This window comes from Ceratotherium simum, chromosome 12, assembly GCF_057802395.1.
Source record: "Ceratotherium simum simum isolate JZ-2026a chromosome 12, ASM5780239v1, whole genome shotgun sequence".
Taxonomy (NCBI): Eukaryota; Metazoa; Chordata; class Mammalia; order Perissodactyla; family Rhinocerotidae; genus Ceratotherium; species Ceratotherium simum.
The window spans coordinates 32,395,455-32,410,856 of record NC_141911.1 but is presented as its reverse complement, the minus strand read 5'-3'; the positions used below and the strand labels follow the sequence as shown (position 1 = coordinate 32,410,856).

Sequence of the window (15,402 nt, the reverse complement as noted above, 5' to 3'; positions counted from 1 at the left end):
GGGGATGGCAAAGAGGTTTTGTCTCAGGTGTGGACTTTAATTGGTAGTGGCACCTGGCAATGCTCTGCTGAGCAGGATTCTGAGCCTGGGTCCTGGTTTAGTGGTAAAGAGTATCATGATCACTTAATTATGTCTGCCATCAATGTGGAAAGAGTTGTGAGAGCACACATGCCACGTATTTGTCATCTGAGTATAAAAAAGACTTTACTTTCTTCATCTTTGTGATAAAAGGAGGTGGCTTAGAAAAACGAGACTATGGTTATAGTTTTGGATCCTTTAATAAGGTCTTGGCTCTAGTATTCTTAAGGTCAATAACCAAAATTATTTGAGGACTTCAAGTTGCAAATGAAAAAGGCAAGGCCACAGCCATTCTTCTTTCCACGTCAAATAAGAAGACATTTAGAGGATTTTCATTCTCTTTTTATTGGTTCATCCCCATAATGACCTGGATCTGAAGTCTTCTTAGAGCTGCTGTCAATCTTCTTTCAGAGAACACTAGTGTTGTTATTATACATACGCATTCAAACACAAACACACATGCAGCAAGTTTGAGGTACCTATCTGGGGGGTTCAGGAAAAAATATCTATAACTTACTTTGTTTTTTGTTTTTAAATTCCAGGCAGTATTTTCAGGGAAGAGTAAATATTCTTTACTCTTGCCTGAGTTAGTCAGATAATTGCTTGAATTTTCCATGCTACTTTGTGGGTATGGTCAAAGCTAATGATGAGTTTGCACCTTTATTTATGAAATCAAGATAAACATATCTATCCAAACAGGAAAAACAGGCTCTACTTAAGGAAGTAGAATAGTTTTCATGAGGGCCAGAAACCAGGTAACCAAGACTCAAGATACGCTTACCTTAGCACTCAGCATCAGCAACTGTTGCTAATAAATGTGTGAAGCCCCTTAAAAAATCTCATCAGTAGTTTGGTCATTTATTTTCTATAGCTGAATATGCAGATAGTTATCTAAGGTAAATTATAGATTTTGACTTTTTTTAGTTCATTACTTCTGACATTAAAGAAGGAAATAGACATGAACCCTATCTTTCAAAATCCAATCATCTGTCATTTGCATTTTTCATCTTTCTGTTTTAAGAATTTGATTATCTTTACATTTTCCCCATAAAAATGCTGAAGTTTTGTAAAATAAAAAGTTGTCAGTTCATTTTAATTCAGTGACAGTACTGTGCTCCTCTATTTTTTACTTTAGATTATAAGCCAAAATTTAGAAGACTAATCCACTTCCTCAAATCCTTGGAGTTACAATCTACGATAGTTTGAAGCGATGATTGGACCATACTTTTATAAAACTAATTCTCTCCCTGTGGATTTATAAGTACAACCCATTTCTAGAAGATCCCAAATTTCTCTTACTAGATGCCTGGATTTAATTAACGGTGAATAACAATGTTCAAATGTATAGACACGCTACTTTTTAAAACTAGACCTTGGAGATTAGAAATAAATGGAAAGCAAAAAATCATTATAATGTATTATGTATGCAAATATTTAATTTCTTAATGATCTTTAAAGGGTATACCTAGTGACATATTTTCTCAACATACAAGAGGAAAGGTCAGAAACTTGCATTATGAATTCAATAATTGTATGAGAAGTCATTTTAAAATGGAGGCCACATTTCATAGCAATTTAAAAGATTCTTTATCAATTTCCAGGGCAGTTAAAACGTCTCATTTTTAATAGTAACTGCCACATATGAAATGTAGGAATGCTGTGCCTCATAAATAAACACATGAAATATGTGAAATTGAGGTGCATGCATTGCAAAGGAGGAAGCCTGGCAGCTGGGACACATTAATAATGCCAGAGGGGTCACCATCTGGGCATGCGTATATAAAACACATCTGCATTACTAGTGGAGGGCAGTGCATGCATCTGGATCACATCACCCACATTCTCCCCACCCCCGCATCATGGCAGGAGGAATTTCCTGACGAATCAGATGCTGCCCAAAGGTACCATGTTTTTTCTTGTAGCCGTGCACATAATGAATCCGAAAAGAATTGCAAATCAAGTCAAAGAAAGATATCTTTTCATTTGTCTAATTGTACAGAATGATGAATGGATCATGCAATATGAAAAAAGAAAGAGAGGAAGAAGACAGAGAGAAAGAAAGAAGAAAGAAAGAAAAATGCTATCTGATGTTCATTTCCTTTGCCCTGCAAATCCCAAACTATTTGCAACCGTTTGTGCATGTATTCGTATGGGTGGGGGTGGAGAGAGAGCAGAGGGATGCTAGAGGTAAGCAGAAAATTATCATGTAGATAAATGACTCCAGGAAATATTGCTTCTGTCAGTAAAAAGGCAATAAAGGAAAGTGTGGACATAAATCGAACAAGTAAAATGACGGAATCTTGGCATATGAAGGACTCTTAGAAATTCATTTGGTCCATATTTCTATCTTCAAATCAATTCAAACTGTTCATTTTGCTATTTAAATTCTTAAAGGAAATTCTGCAATGTTATATATGTACATATGTAACTATGTATGTGAGTATTTGTGCCTTGCTTCATTTTAAAAAGATTTGAACAGACGTAATGCTTTCTTGGTATAGTAATATTTCTAGTGTTTCACAGCTATTAATAGATAGGAAGTTTGATTTAAACAGAGCAATGTTTCAATCTGTGGCAAATTATTTGCCTGTGTACAGAGGCAAGTTAACAGTGTGTCTGAAACCCAAATTCTGTGTATGTAGTCATCAGGCCTTCTGTGGATTTGAAGGGAAGTAGAAAGATTCTTTTTTGGCACCCTCTCCCCTATTTCCTGCAGATATGAAAAGTAGGCTACGTAAAAGAAGGTGGAGAGGGTGGTGTTGAATGAAATTTTATTTTTAATTAAATGCTGTTAAAAGCATTTGGAAATAATTTAATTTTGAGGCTCTGCCATGTCTATACCATATCAACACTATCAGCTGGAAAGAGAAAACTTCAAATATCCAGATGCTTGGTCTATATTGTACTAAAAATGTGATTATTTGGAAACATCCAGGTATTTAGTAGTATCCCAAACAAAAGAAGAATTTTCCACTTTCTATCTACTTTCTCTCTGCAGTTTTTGGCATTACCTAGGAGCAGTAAATGTTATATTTTTAAACTTTATCTTCTAAATAACCTATTTCCTTTGCTTTAGGTATTTTTAACAAGCTGCTCTGATGTACACAGCTCCTACAGACCACAGAACAGAATCTGTCCAGACAAATTAAACGATCACTTCAGAAGACAGACAGATGGGTTAAAAGCTAGATCTGAAAATGTTCTGAGCTTTATGGATTTGTTCCTCACCTCTGAAGTACATGGTCTGAATTATGCATGAAATAATGTGAAAATTATAGTACTTTATGTATAAAAAACAATACTTGCAGGGCATAAGTAATATGTATAAATAATAATACCTTCAGTGTACAAAGTTGTGTATGTATTATTGTGTGTGCGCTTCCTACTTTTTTCTAGCTTCTTCCCCTTGCCTATCTGTAAACTCCTACCCCAACAATGGGTAACCTGGCTCCCACCATCTGCCATCTATTTACTTAATTGTTCCATTCCAGTATGCATATACAGTCATCCCTCGGTATGGTGGGGGACTGGTTCCAGGACTCTCACAGATACCAAAATCCAGGGATGCTCAAGTTCCTTAGTTGCCCTCCATATCTGGAGGTTCCACATCCGCGGATTCAACCAACCCATGGGTGATTGAATCCGCAGATGCGAGAACCCGCAGATACCGAAGGCCAGCTGTATACCAATATCAGAATTGCTAACCCGTATTCCCATGAGAAACAATTTTATCAACTAGGGTACAGTGCTCATGTGCAGTTCCTGTTGCCTTAATCTTACAGATTCCTCTCTTTTCCAAAGGTAGAGCAGCACTTTTCCCTTCTAGTTCCCTTCGGTGAGGTTGTTTCATATATTTGTAACACAGTTAGATTCTCTTGTCACTGTCTGTATTTCTCCCTGGGATTCTCCAACCTCCTAAATTATTGTTTTTTAACTTGCATACCTTAAGGTCCACTCTTTGTGCTATACAGTTCAATGGGATTGACAAATGCATAATGTCTTGTATCCGCAATTACAGTATCATACAGATCGATTTTACTGCCCCCAAATCCCTGTTTCACTTGTTTATCCCACCTCTGTCCCTCCCTGAACCACTGGCAACCACCAATCATTTTACTGTCTATGGTTTGCATTTTTCAGAATGTCATATATTTGGATTCATATAGCATGTAGCCTTTTCATATCGGCTTGTATCACCAAGGTTCCTCCATGTCTTTTCATGGCTTGATAGCCTGTATCTTTTTATTGCCAACTAATATTCCATTGTATGGATGTACCACGGTTTGCTTATTTTTTCTTTATTTTAAAGGACATCTTAGTTGCTTCCAGTTTGGGGTGATGATAGATAAAGGTGCTATAAATATTTACATGCAGGTTTTTGTGTGATTATAAGTTTTCAGTTCAATTGGGTAAACATCTAGTAGTGTGATTGCTGGATCATACGGTAAGCCTATGTTTAGCTGTGTGGGAGACTGCCAAACTGCCTTCAAAAGTGGCTTTACCATTTTGCATTCACAGCAACAAGAGTTCCTGCCATTCCACATCCTCATCAGCATTTGGTATTGTCAGTTTTTTGGATTTTTGCAATTCTAATTGGTATGTATTAGTATCTCATTATTGTTTTAATGTGCAGCTCCCTAATGACATATGATGATGAGCTTCTTTTCATATGCTTATTTGCCATCTGTATATCTTCCCTGATGAGCCATCTTTTTGGATCTTTTGCCATTTAATTGAGTTGTTTCCTTATGATTGAGTTTTAAGTATATTTTAGATAACAGTCCTGTATTAGATATGTGTTTTGCAATTATTTTTTCCTGGTCTGTGGCTTGTCTTTTCATTTTCTTAACAGTATCTTTCACAGAGCAGTTTTTAATTTCAATAAAATCTGACTTATCAATATTTTCTTTCATGGGTCATAAATTCATCACCAAGCTCAACTTCACCTAGATTTTTTTCCTATGTTATCTTCTAGAAGTTTTATAGTTTTGCATTTTACATTTAGGTCCATGATCCATTTTGAGTGAATTTTAGTGAAACATGTAGGCTCTATGTCTAGATTCTTTTTATTCTCATGGATGTCCAATTATTCCAGCACCATTTGTTGTAAAGATTATCCTTTCTCCACTGAATTGCCTTAGCTCCTTTGTCATAGATGAGTTGACTCTATTTGTGTGGGTCTGTTTATGGGCTCTCTATTCTATTCCATTGATGCTGAATCTATTCTTTCACCAATATCACATTGTATTTTTTTTGTGTGTGTGTGAGGAAGATCAGCCCTGAGCTAACATCCATGCCAATCCTCCTCTTTTTTGCTGAGGAAGACCGGTCAATCCTCCTCCATTTTTATTTTTTTTCCCAAAGCCCCAGTAGATAGTTGTATGTCATAGTTGCACATCCTTCTAGTTGCTGTATGTGGGATGCCGCCTCAGCATGGCCGGAGAAGCGGTGCGTCGGTGCGCGCCTGGGATCCGAACCTCGGGCCGCCAGTAGCGGACTGTGCACACTTAACCGCTAAGCCAGGGGGCCGGCCCCTCACATTGTATTGATTACTATACTATTAAGTCTTGAAGTTAGGTAGTATCAATCCTCCAACATTGTTTTTCTTCAGTGTCATGTCTATTTTGAGTCTTTTGCCTTTCTATATAAACTGTAGAATCGGGTCATTGATATTCACAAAATAGCTTGCTGGGTTTTTGACTGGGATTGTATTGAACCTATAGATCAAGTTGGGAAGAATCTACACCTTGACAATATTGAATCTTCCAATCCATGAACACAGATTATCTTTCCATTTATTTCAGGTCTTCCCAGTTTTTTGCATATAGATTTTGTACATATTTTGTTAGATTTGTACCTAAGTATCTACTTTTTTGGGTGCTATTGTACATGGCATTGTGTTTTAATTTCAAATTCTAATTGCTCATTACTAGTATACAAGAAAGCAACTGACTTTTGTATATTGCCCTTGTATCCTGCAACCTTGCTATAATCACTTATTAGTTCCAGGAGTTTTCATTGACTCTTTGGAGTTTTCCATATAGACAGTCATGTCATTTGCAAACAAAGATGGCTTTATTTCTTCCTTCCCAATCGGCATAGGCTTTATTTTCTATTTTTGTCTCATTGCACTAGCTAAGACTTCCAGTACAATGTCCAGTAGGAGTGGTGAGAGGGTACATTCTTGCCTTCTTCTTTATCTTAGGGAAAAAGCATCCAGTTTCTCACCATTAAGAATAATACTAGCCCTAGGTTTTTTGTAGATATCCTTTATCAATTTGAGGAAGCTCTATTCCTAGTTTGCTGAGCTTTTATATGAATGGGTGTTGGACCTTGTCAAATGCTTTTTCTACATCTATTAATATGATTATATGATTTTTCTTCTTTAGCCTCTTTATGTGATTGGTTTCATAAATTGACTTTTAATTGTTGAACAAACCTTACATATCTGGAATAAATTCCACTTGGTTGTGGTGCATAATCCTTTTTATACATTGTTTAATTCAATTTGCTAATATTTTGTTGAGGATTTTTACATTTATGTTCATGAGAGATATTGGTCTCTAGTTTCTCTCTCTTGTAATGTCTTCATCTGGTTTTGGTATTAGGGTAATGCTGGCCTCAAAGAATGAGTTTGACATGTTCCCTCTGCTTTTACTTTCTAGAAGAGATTATAGAGAATTGGTATCATTTGTTTCTTAAATGTTTGGTAGGATTCACCAGTAAAACCATCTGGACTTGGTGCTTTCCTTTTTGAAAGGTTATTACTTATTGATTAAATTTTAAAAAATAGATATAGGCCAGAGACAGGAGGTCTCTGAAATAGGTTAAAGTGGTCAAAGGGTACAAACTTCCAGTTATAAAATAAATAAGTCCTGGGGATGTAATGCACATCATAGTGATTATAGTTGACAATACTGTGTTGTGTATCTGAAAGTTGCTAAGAGAGTAAATCTTAAAAGTTCTCATCACACGAAAAAAAAATTGTGACTATATATGGTGGTAGATGCTAACTAAACTTATTGTGGTAATCGTTTTTCAGTATATACATAAATCATTATGTTGTACACCTAAAACTAATACAATGTTATATGTCAATGATATAATAAAAATAGATATAGGCCTATTCAGATTATCTATTTCTCCTTGTGTGAGTTTTGGTATAGTTTGTATCTTTCAAGGAATTAGTCTATTTCATCTAAGTTATTCAAATTTGTGGGCATAGAGTAGTTCATAATATTCCCTTATTTTCTTTTTATGTCTGTAGGATCAGTAATGATGACTCCTCTTTCTTTTCTGATATTAGTAATTTGTGTTCTCTCTCTTATTTTTCTTGGTTAGCTGGCAAGAGGTTTATAAAGAACCGGCTTTTGGTTTCACTGAGTTTCTCTCTTGATTTCTCATTTTTAATTTCATTGATTTCTGCCCTAATTTGTATTATTTCTTTTCCTCTGCTTGCTGTAGGCTTAAATTACTCTTCTTTCTCTAGTTTCTTAAAGTAGATACTTAATTTACTGATTTTAGATCTTTCTTCTTTTCTAATATATGCATTCAATACTATAAATTTCCCTCTAAGCACTGCTTTTGCTGTATCTAACACATTTTGATATGCTGTATTTTCATTTAGTTCAAATTATTTTTATTTTTTACTTTTATTTTTATATTTGCTGAGGAAGATTCTCCCTGAGCTAACATTCATCACCAATCCTCCTCTTTTAGCTTGAGGAAGATTCGCTCTGAGCTAACATCTGTTGCAAATCTTCCTCTATTTTGTACGTGGGCTGCTGCCACAGCATGGTCACTGACCAGCGATGTAGGTCCGCGCCCGGGAACTGAACCTGGACTGCCAAAGTGGAGCATGCAGAACTTAACCACTAGGCCACTGTGGCTGGCCCTAGTTCAAGTTATTTTTAATGTCTCTTGAGTCATTTTCTTTGATGCATGTGTTGTTTACTATTATGTTTTTAATCTCCAAATATTTTGGGATTTTTCCAGCCATCTTTCTGTTATTGATTTCTAATTTAATTTTTGTGATCTCAGAGCATACTTTGTATGATTTCAATTCTTTTAAATTTGTTTTGGTGTGTTTTATGCCCAGAATGTGGTCTACCTTGGTGAATATTCCATGTGAGCTTGAGAAGAATACGTACTCTGCTGTTGTTGGATGAAGTATTCAACAGATGTCAATTAGAGCAAGTTGATGGATGGTGCTATTCAGGTCAACTATATCCTTACTAATCTTCTGCCTGCTTGATCTATCAACTACTGAAAGAGAGTGTTGAAATCTCCAACTATACGGTAGATTTGTCAATTTCTCCTTGCAGTTCTATCAGTTTTTGCCCCCATATTTTGATGCTCTGTTGTTAGGCACATACAGATTCAGAATTGTTATGTCTTTTTCAGTAACTCACCCCTTTATCATTATGTAATGCCCCTTTTAATCTCTGATAATTTTTCTTGTTCTGAGGTCTGCTTTATCTGAAATTAACATAGCTAGTCTAGCTTTCTTTTGGTTAGTGTTAGCATGACATCTTCTTCCAAACCTTTACTTTTAATATAGCTGTATTTTTATAAGTGAGTTTCTTGTAGACAACATATAATTGGGTCTTGTTTTTTTCTTAATCCACTGTGGCAATCTCTGTCTTTTTTTCCTTTTTTTTTTTTTTTGTGAGGAAGATCAGCCCTGAGCCAACATCTGTCACCAATCCTCCTCTTTTTGCTGAGGAAGACTGGCCCTGGGCTAACATCCATGCCCATCTTCCTCCACTTTATATGGGATGCCGCCACAGCATGACTTGACAAGCGGTGCATTGGTACACGCCCGGGACCTGAAACCTGGGCCACCACAGTGGAGTGTGCACACTTAACCACTATGCCACTGGGCTGGCCTGCAATCTCTGTCTTTTAATTGGTGTATTTAGACCATTTGTATTTAAAGTGATTATTGATATGGTTGGATTAATATCTACCATATTTGTAACTGTTTTCTGTTTGTTGCACTTTTTTCCTTTTTTTTTCCTCCTTTCTCTCTCTGCCTTCTCTGTTTTTTTTTTTTTTTTTTTTTGGTGAGGAGATCAGCCCTATGCTAACATATGCCAATCCTCCTCTTTTTTTGCTGAGGAAGACTGGCCCTGGGCTAACATCCGTGCCCATCTTCCTCCACTTTATATGGGATGCCACCACAGCATGGCTTGCCAAGCAGTGCGTTGGTGCGTGCCCGGGATCCGAACTGGCAAACCCCAGGCCTCCGCAGCGGAGTGCGTGCACTTAACCGCTTGCGCCACTGGGCCGGCCCCCTGCCTTCTCTGGTTTTAAGTGAGCATTTTATGATTCCATTTTCTCTCCTCACTTAGTATATCAATTATACTTCTTTAAAAAAGTGTTTTAGTGGTTACCCTAGAGTTTACAGGGTAACCACTAATCCAAGTCCATTCGTTTACCCTAATCCAAGTCCTTTCTCAAATTACACTATACTGCTTCACTGGTAGTGCAGGCACCTTATAACAGAGTAATCTCAACTCCTCCCTTTCATTTCTTAAACATTGCTGTCATTCATGTCACTTATCCATACACTATAGTCACCTCATACATTGTTATTATTATTACTTTTGAACAAATAGTTATCTAGTAGAGCAATTAAGAATAAGAAATAAAAGATTTTATTTTACTTTCATTTATTCCTTCTCTGATACTCTTCTTTTCTTTATGTAGATCTGAGTTTCTGACCTATATGATTTTCCTTCTTTCTGAAGAATTTCTTTTAACATTTCTTGCAGGTCAGGTCTACTGGTGATGAATTCTCTCATTTTTTGTCTGAGAAAGTCTTTATTTCTCTTTCACTTTTGAGAGAATTTCTCTGGATATAGATATCTAGGTTGGTGGATTTTTTCTTTCAACACTTTAAATATTTCACTCTACTCTCTTCTTGCATATATGGTTTGTGAAGAAAAGTCTGATATAATTCTTATCCTTGTTTCTCAATAGGTAAGTTGTTTTTATTCCTCTGGATGCTTTTAAGATATTCTCTTTGTCTTTCTGCACTGTGAATTTTATATGCTTGGGTATAGATTTCTTGGTATTTGTCCTATTTCTTCTTTGAGTTTCTTAGGTCTGTGGTTTAGTTTCTGTCATTAATTAAAGATAATTTTTGGCCATTATTACTTCAAATATTTCTTTAGCTCTATTATTTCCTTTTTCTCCTTTTGGTATTCCAATATGTGTATGTTACACTTTTTGGAATTTTTCCACCGTTCTTGGCTATTCTGTTCCTTTTTGTTTTTTCCATTCTTTTTTTTTCTCATTGCATCTCAGTTTGGGAAATTTCTACTGATATTACCTTAAAGGTCACTGATTCTTTCCTCAGCCATGTTCAGTTTATCCATGAGCCCATCACAGGCATTCTTCATTTCTGTTACAGTTTTTGAAAATTTCTAGCATTTCTTTTAGTTTCTTTCTTAGAATTTCTGCCTCTTTCCTTCCATCTGTTCTTGCATGTCATCTACTTTTTCTATTAGAGCTCTCAGCATAGTAACCATAGTTACTTTAAATTCCCCGTCTGATAATTCCAAAATATCTGTGATCTCTGAGTCTGGTCTGATGCTTGCTTTATCTCTTCAGGTTGTGTTTTTTTCTCCTTTTAGCACAAATTCTAATTTTTGGTTGAAAGGCAGACATAATGTCTTGGGTAATAAGAACTGAGATAAATAGGCCTTTAGTGTGAGGTTTTGTGTTAATTTGGCTAGGAGTTGGACTGTGTTTAATGCTTGCTGTAGGTGTCAGAGGCTTCAATTTGTACTAGTATACTTGTCTGTGTCTCCCTTTTTGTCTTTGGATTTCCCTAAAAACTCCTTCTTATATAGCACCTGAGTCTTGTGGCTCTTTCAGTTATAATACACTGTTAACACTGGACATCTGTTGATGTGGTGGTACGATGTGGGGGCACTGGAAGTATTCTGTTATTCTATGATTAAGTCTTAGTCTTTTAGTGGCCCCCTATCCCCAAGCTGTGACCTTCATGAGTGTTTCTCAACTTTTTGTTTTCCCCTTAGGTGAGACAGGAAGACTAGAGGGGCTGAAGTTGGGTAATTTCCCTTCCCCCACACTGGATCAGGCTCTGATAAAATTTTTCCCCTTTCTGTGTAGGTCTTTGTTATGGAGAACATTTTGGGTCTAGTTCAAAATGATTAGTCTTCCCCTCTCCCTTTCAGAAGCACAAGGGTTTTTTCTTGGCTTTTCACCATGAGAACCTGGTGGGGTTCCTGGAGGTAAAAGCTAAAAAATTGTGGGAGGTCCCTAAGACTGTGGTCCCCAGGAGTTTCTCACTCTCACACTAGTCTAAACTCCACTTCCAGAAATTCTTCAGTTACCCATTAAGTGTTTCTACGAGTTTATGGCTCTGGCAGCTTCTGCTTCCAGTGTGCAGATCTCGGTCGTGATTCCCTGCATTCACTTGCCTTTCCAGATTTCGGGGTGGTGGTTTATCTGTGACCTCAGTTCTCTGAGAGGTCCAAGAAAAGTCATTGACATTCAGTTTGTCCAACTTTTTTTTGTTGTAAGATGGGAGAGATGCCTTTGAAGCTTTTTACATGTCAGAGGTGAAACCAAAAATCCTTCTTATTTTTAAAAATTTCATCATTTTAAAGATCAGGAAACTGAGGCTCACTGTGGTTAAATGAGTAGCTCAAGTCTTCTAACTCCTAAGCCAGTACGCCTACCTGCACCATCCTGCCTCTGGTTCCTATTAATACATCTCACAAGAGTAGTCTGGGGAACGCTCCACAGACAAAGCACATGGCAGAGCAGAAGGGTGTGGCAAGGCAGGACAAACAGGTGCACTGCTTTGAAAGAACAATACATCAAATCTCCTAATGGAGAATGTGGATTAGTAGCTGAGTATTCACTTTAGCTTTACAAAAGGGTTCAGAAAGAGATTCTTTTATTAGTAGGCTGCTTTAATAGTGTGTGATTAAATTTGCACAAATGTTATAAGCAAAGAATCCTCTTGAATGCATTCAGAGTCAACTAACAGCACTGAACACTCACTATGTCTCGGTCACCAAGCTAGACATTCTCACAGGGAAATGTTTCTGAATCGCAAGGACTCTGGGAGATAGGTCCCTATCTTCAGTATTTCCATCTTGCCGATAAGGAAACCATGGTTTCCTCTGAAACCATGGTTTAAGGGGGGCCTCTGACTCATGGGCAGTCTATCTGCAGCCAGGCGAGCCAGTGTGTGAGCTCCACACTGACTGTGCAGTGACACACATCTTCAAAGAGTTAACACAGGAACAACTTCTTCAAATACAAGACAAGGACAGATTCTTTTTGGTATAAGCCACCTCAAAAATCATCAAATAAAAATGGAGGAAGAGTGGTGGGACACAGTGCAGGTCATTTCCTTTCAAGGGCAGGGGCTTTCTGTGCAAAAATCCATGGCTGTGTTGCCATGGAAACTGAACATTTTTTAGAATACCAAATCCAGAGATAATAATCAGTTATAAAGGAAGGATAAAACAGGGCTATAAATGGCTTCCTTAAGAGCCCACGTTTCTTCTTACTTAAGGACTCGAGAAATTCTATATTAGGTATTTCCATTTTGCAGATAAGGAAACTATGGTTAAGATATATTTAAGGAGCTTTTCTTTGATATGAGAGTGAAGAACTAAGGAAGTTTGATTCTAATCTCCTTCACTTAAAAAATAATTGTCCAAGTGTAATATAGAGGGTATTTATTATTATTTTTTTATTTTTATTTTTCTGTGAGGAAGATTAGCCCTGAGCTAACATCTATTGCCAATCCTCCTCTTTTTGCTAGGCCTGGGCTAACAACTGTGCCCATCTTCCTCTACTTTATAAGTGGGACACCTGCCACAGCATGGCTTGATAAGTGGTGCATAGGTCCACGACGGGGATCCGAACCTGCAAACCCAGGGCTGCTGAAGCAGAGTGCGTGAAACTTAACCACTACGCCAACTGGGCCAGCCCCTAGAGGGTGTTTATTTTAATTGACAAGACAATGGTGACATGGCAGCAAATCAATGCGTTTCCTTGAAAAACAAAAAGACAAGAGTCCCCTTTCTAAACAAAAATGTTCAAATTTTCTAAACTTAAACATTACATGAAACTGAAAAGAATTCCTTTAGATCCTGCACTACGCAGGAAGTAATTTTTATGATGTGTAAAAATAAAACAAAATATTGGTCTAAGCCAGCACTTTATATGTCACAGGCAAGTCTTCTTATGCAATGACCAGTGCAAGACCCAGAATCATGCAGAGTGTTAACTGAAGACCTGCTTCCTTTGCAACGTTTCTCTATTTAGGCCATACTCAAGTCTAAACCATTGGTTCTCAAAACGTGGCCCCAGGATCAGCAGCATCAGCACTGCCTGGGAACTTCTTAGACACGCAAATTCTTCGGCCCTTATTGAATCAGACCTGGGAATCTCATTTAACAAGCCCTCCAGGGGATTCTGACACACCCTAAGATTTGAGCACCACTGCTCTAAACATTGCAATGGCAGGGTCTTAGGTCCAACAAGGCCCAGGGTGTGACTCTGAGGCCCTGAGACGGCAAAGTTCCAGTGGACATGCCGGGGGTGGGGGTGGGGAGGAGGTAGGGGGGATGGCGCTCTGTGTTGCTGAGGTCAGTGCAGCGTTTGCATTAACACACTTCCATGGATGTGAAAACCATCAATGCCAAGACAGTTTATTGCTAATGAAACAAAGTTAGACAGTCTCAACCTTTTGTTTCTGCTATTCCTAATCCTCCTTTTCCTGGGCTGTTGGCAGAAGTTGTTCATGCACAAAAGGAAAATTGCGTTGCTTAAACCAGGGTTTCTCAGCCTTGGCACTGTTGATGTTTTTGTCATGAGGAGCTGTCCTGTACGTGTTTAGCAGAATCCCCAGCCTCTATCCAGGACAAGTCAGTAGCAACTCCCATCCCCTTTCCCTCCCACTAAGGTGTGACAATCACAGATATTTCCAGACATTGCCAAGTATCTCCTGGGGGAAAAATTGCACCAGGTTGAGAACCACTGACTTAAACCAAACCATTTTCTTCAGAGTGGTAACAAAACAAAGGAGGGAGGTGGCAGCAAGAGGAGCAGGCTTCCAGCGACCCTTGGGGCGACTCACGTTGTAGGACCGGCCATGCCTCTGTCTCCACTGCACCAGCACTATCTGGGCGATGACCAGGGCGCAGAGGAAGATCAAGATCATCTCCATGTGCATGGACTCGTGGCCCCGGTGCATCTTATACATCCTCTCCTGCTGCAGGCTGGAACGGGCAAATGAGATGATCTGAAAAAGCTCTCAACTCTTGCACATTTAGCCAAAAAAAAAAAAAAAAGACTGGACTCATAGGAAGCAATTGGGGATTTCAAATGCAGGGGTTTTTAAGCTTTGGTTACAAAGTTTTCCTAAGGTTTTCTTGGTTCCTCCTTTTCCCCAGGGCTTGGGGAAGGGGCAGCTGAGAGGAGAAGCCTAAGTTTATCAGCAAAACCAATTCCTCTCAGTCCTTTGCTTTCCTGTGAGGTTTTGGCCTCAGCCTTGTCCTTTCAAGTTACGTGATAGGGTGGAAAAATCACTGATGGGCCCTAGGAAGACCTGGGTTCACGTCTCTGGTCTGCCACTTCATTGCCATGTAACTTTGGGAAAGTCACTCATCCTCTCTGAGCCTCAGTTTCCTCATTTGCAAATTTAAAATAATGATCCCTCCATACCTCACTGGATTGTTCTAAAGCTGTAAAGCACATATGTTATTTTGTTTGTACCTATATCAGAAATATTAATAATTATTAGGTTGAATCATATGAAATTGCCATTTTTGAAAGTCAAAAATAGTAAAATATCAGTAATGTCAAGTAATTTCTAATATTCTCAAGTAAAAGGATATCCTGCAGATGGTGCTTATGGAGAGAATATTATCCATGAGGCTATGGAAAACTCCTGAGTGAGTTGTATAAGTTTTTTTCATTATAAGGAGAAAGAAGAGGCCTAGTTTTCGACAGGCACAAACTTTCAAATGATGGCTGAATGTTTTGGTTTTTAGTTGGACTCAGTTTTGCACAACGGTAGTGAAAACCACTAAAATAGTATATCATCTGGTTTAACTTCCCATGGCAGAAGTGGCCTTGAAGAAAGCCTAGGGCTATGGTTCTTGACCTTGGCTGTAAATTGGAAATCACTAGGGAGCTTTTAAAAATCCCAGTGCCCAAGCTGTACCCCAGATCAATTAAATGACCATTGCTGCTGTTATGAGCTGACTTGTGTCCCCTCCCAAATTCACATGTTGAAGTCCTAACCCCCAGTCCCTCTGAATGTGA

The 15,402-nt window shown here is 38.1% G+C and overlaps 1 protein-coding gene across 1 annotated transcript in view; it reads right to left on the bottom strand.

Moving 5' to 3' along the window:
* RNF175 (ring finger protein 175) overlaps positions 1-15,402 on the bottom strand; it is a 47,336-nt gene that overhangs the window by 18,766 nt on the left and 13,168 nt on the right. Inside the window, exon 4 of the mRNA XM_014780225.2 lies at positions 14,213-14,354. Within this exon, the coding sequence (XP_014635711.2) occupies positions 14,213-14,354 (142 nt within the window). The remainder of the gene's footprint in view (positions 1-14,212; positions 14,355-15,402) is intronic.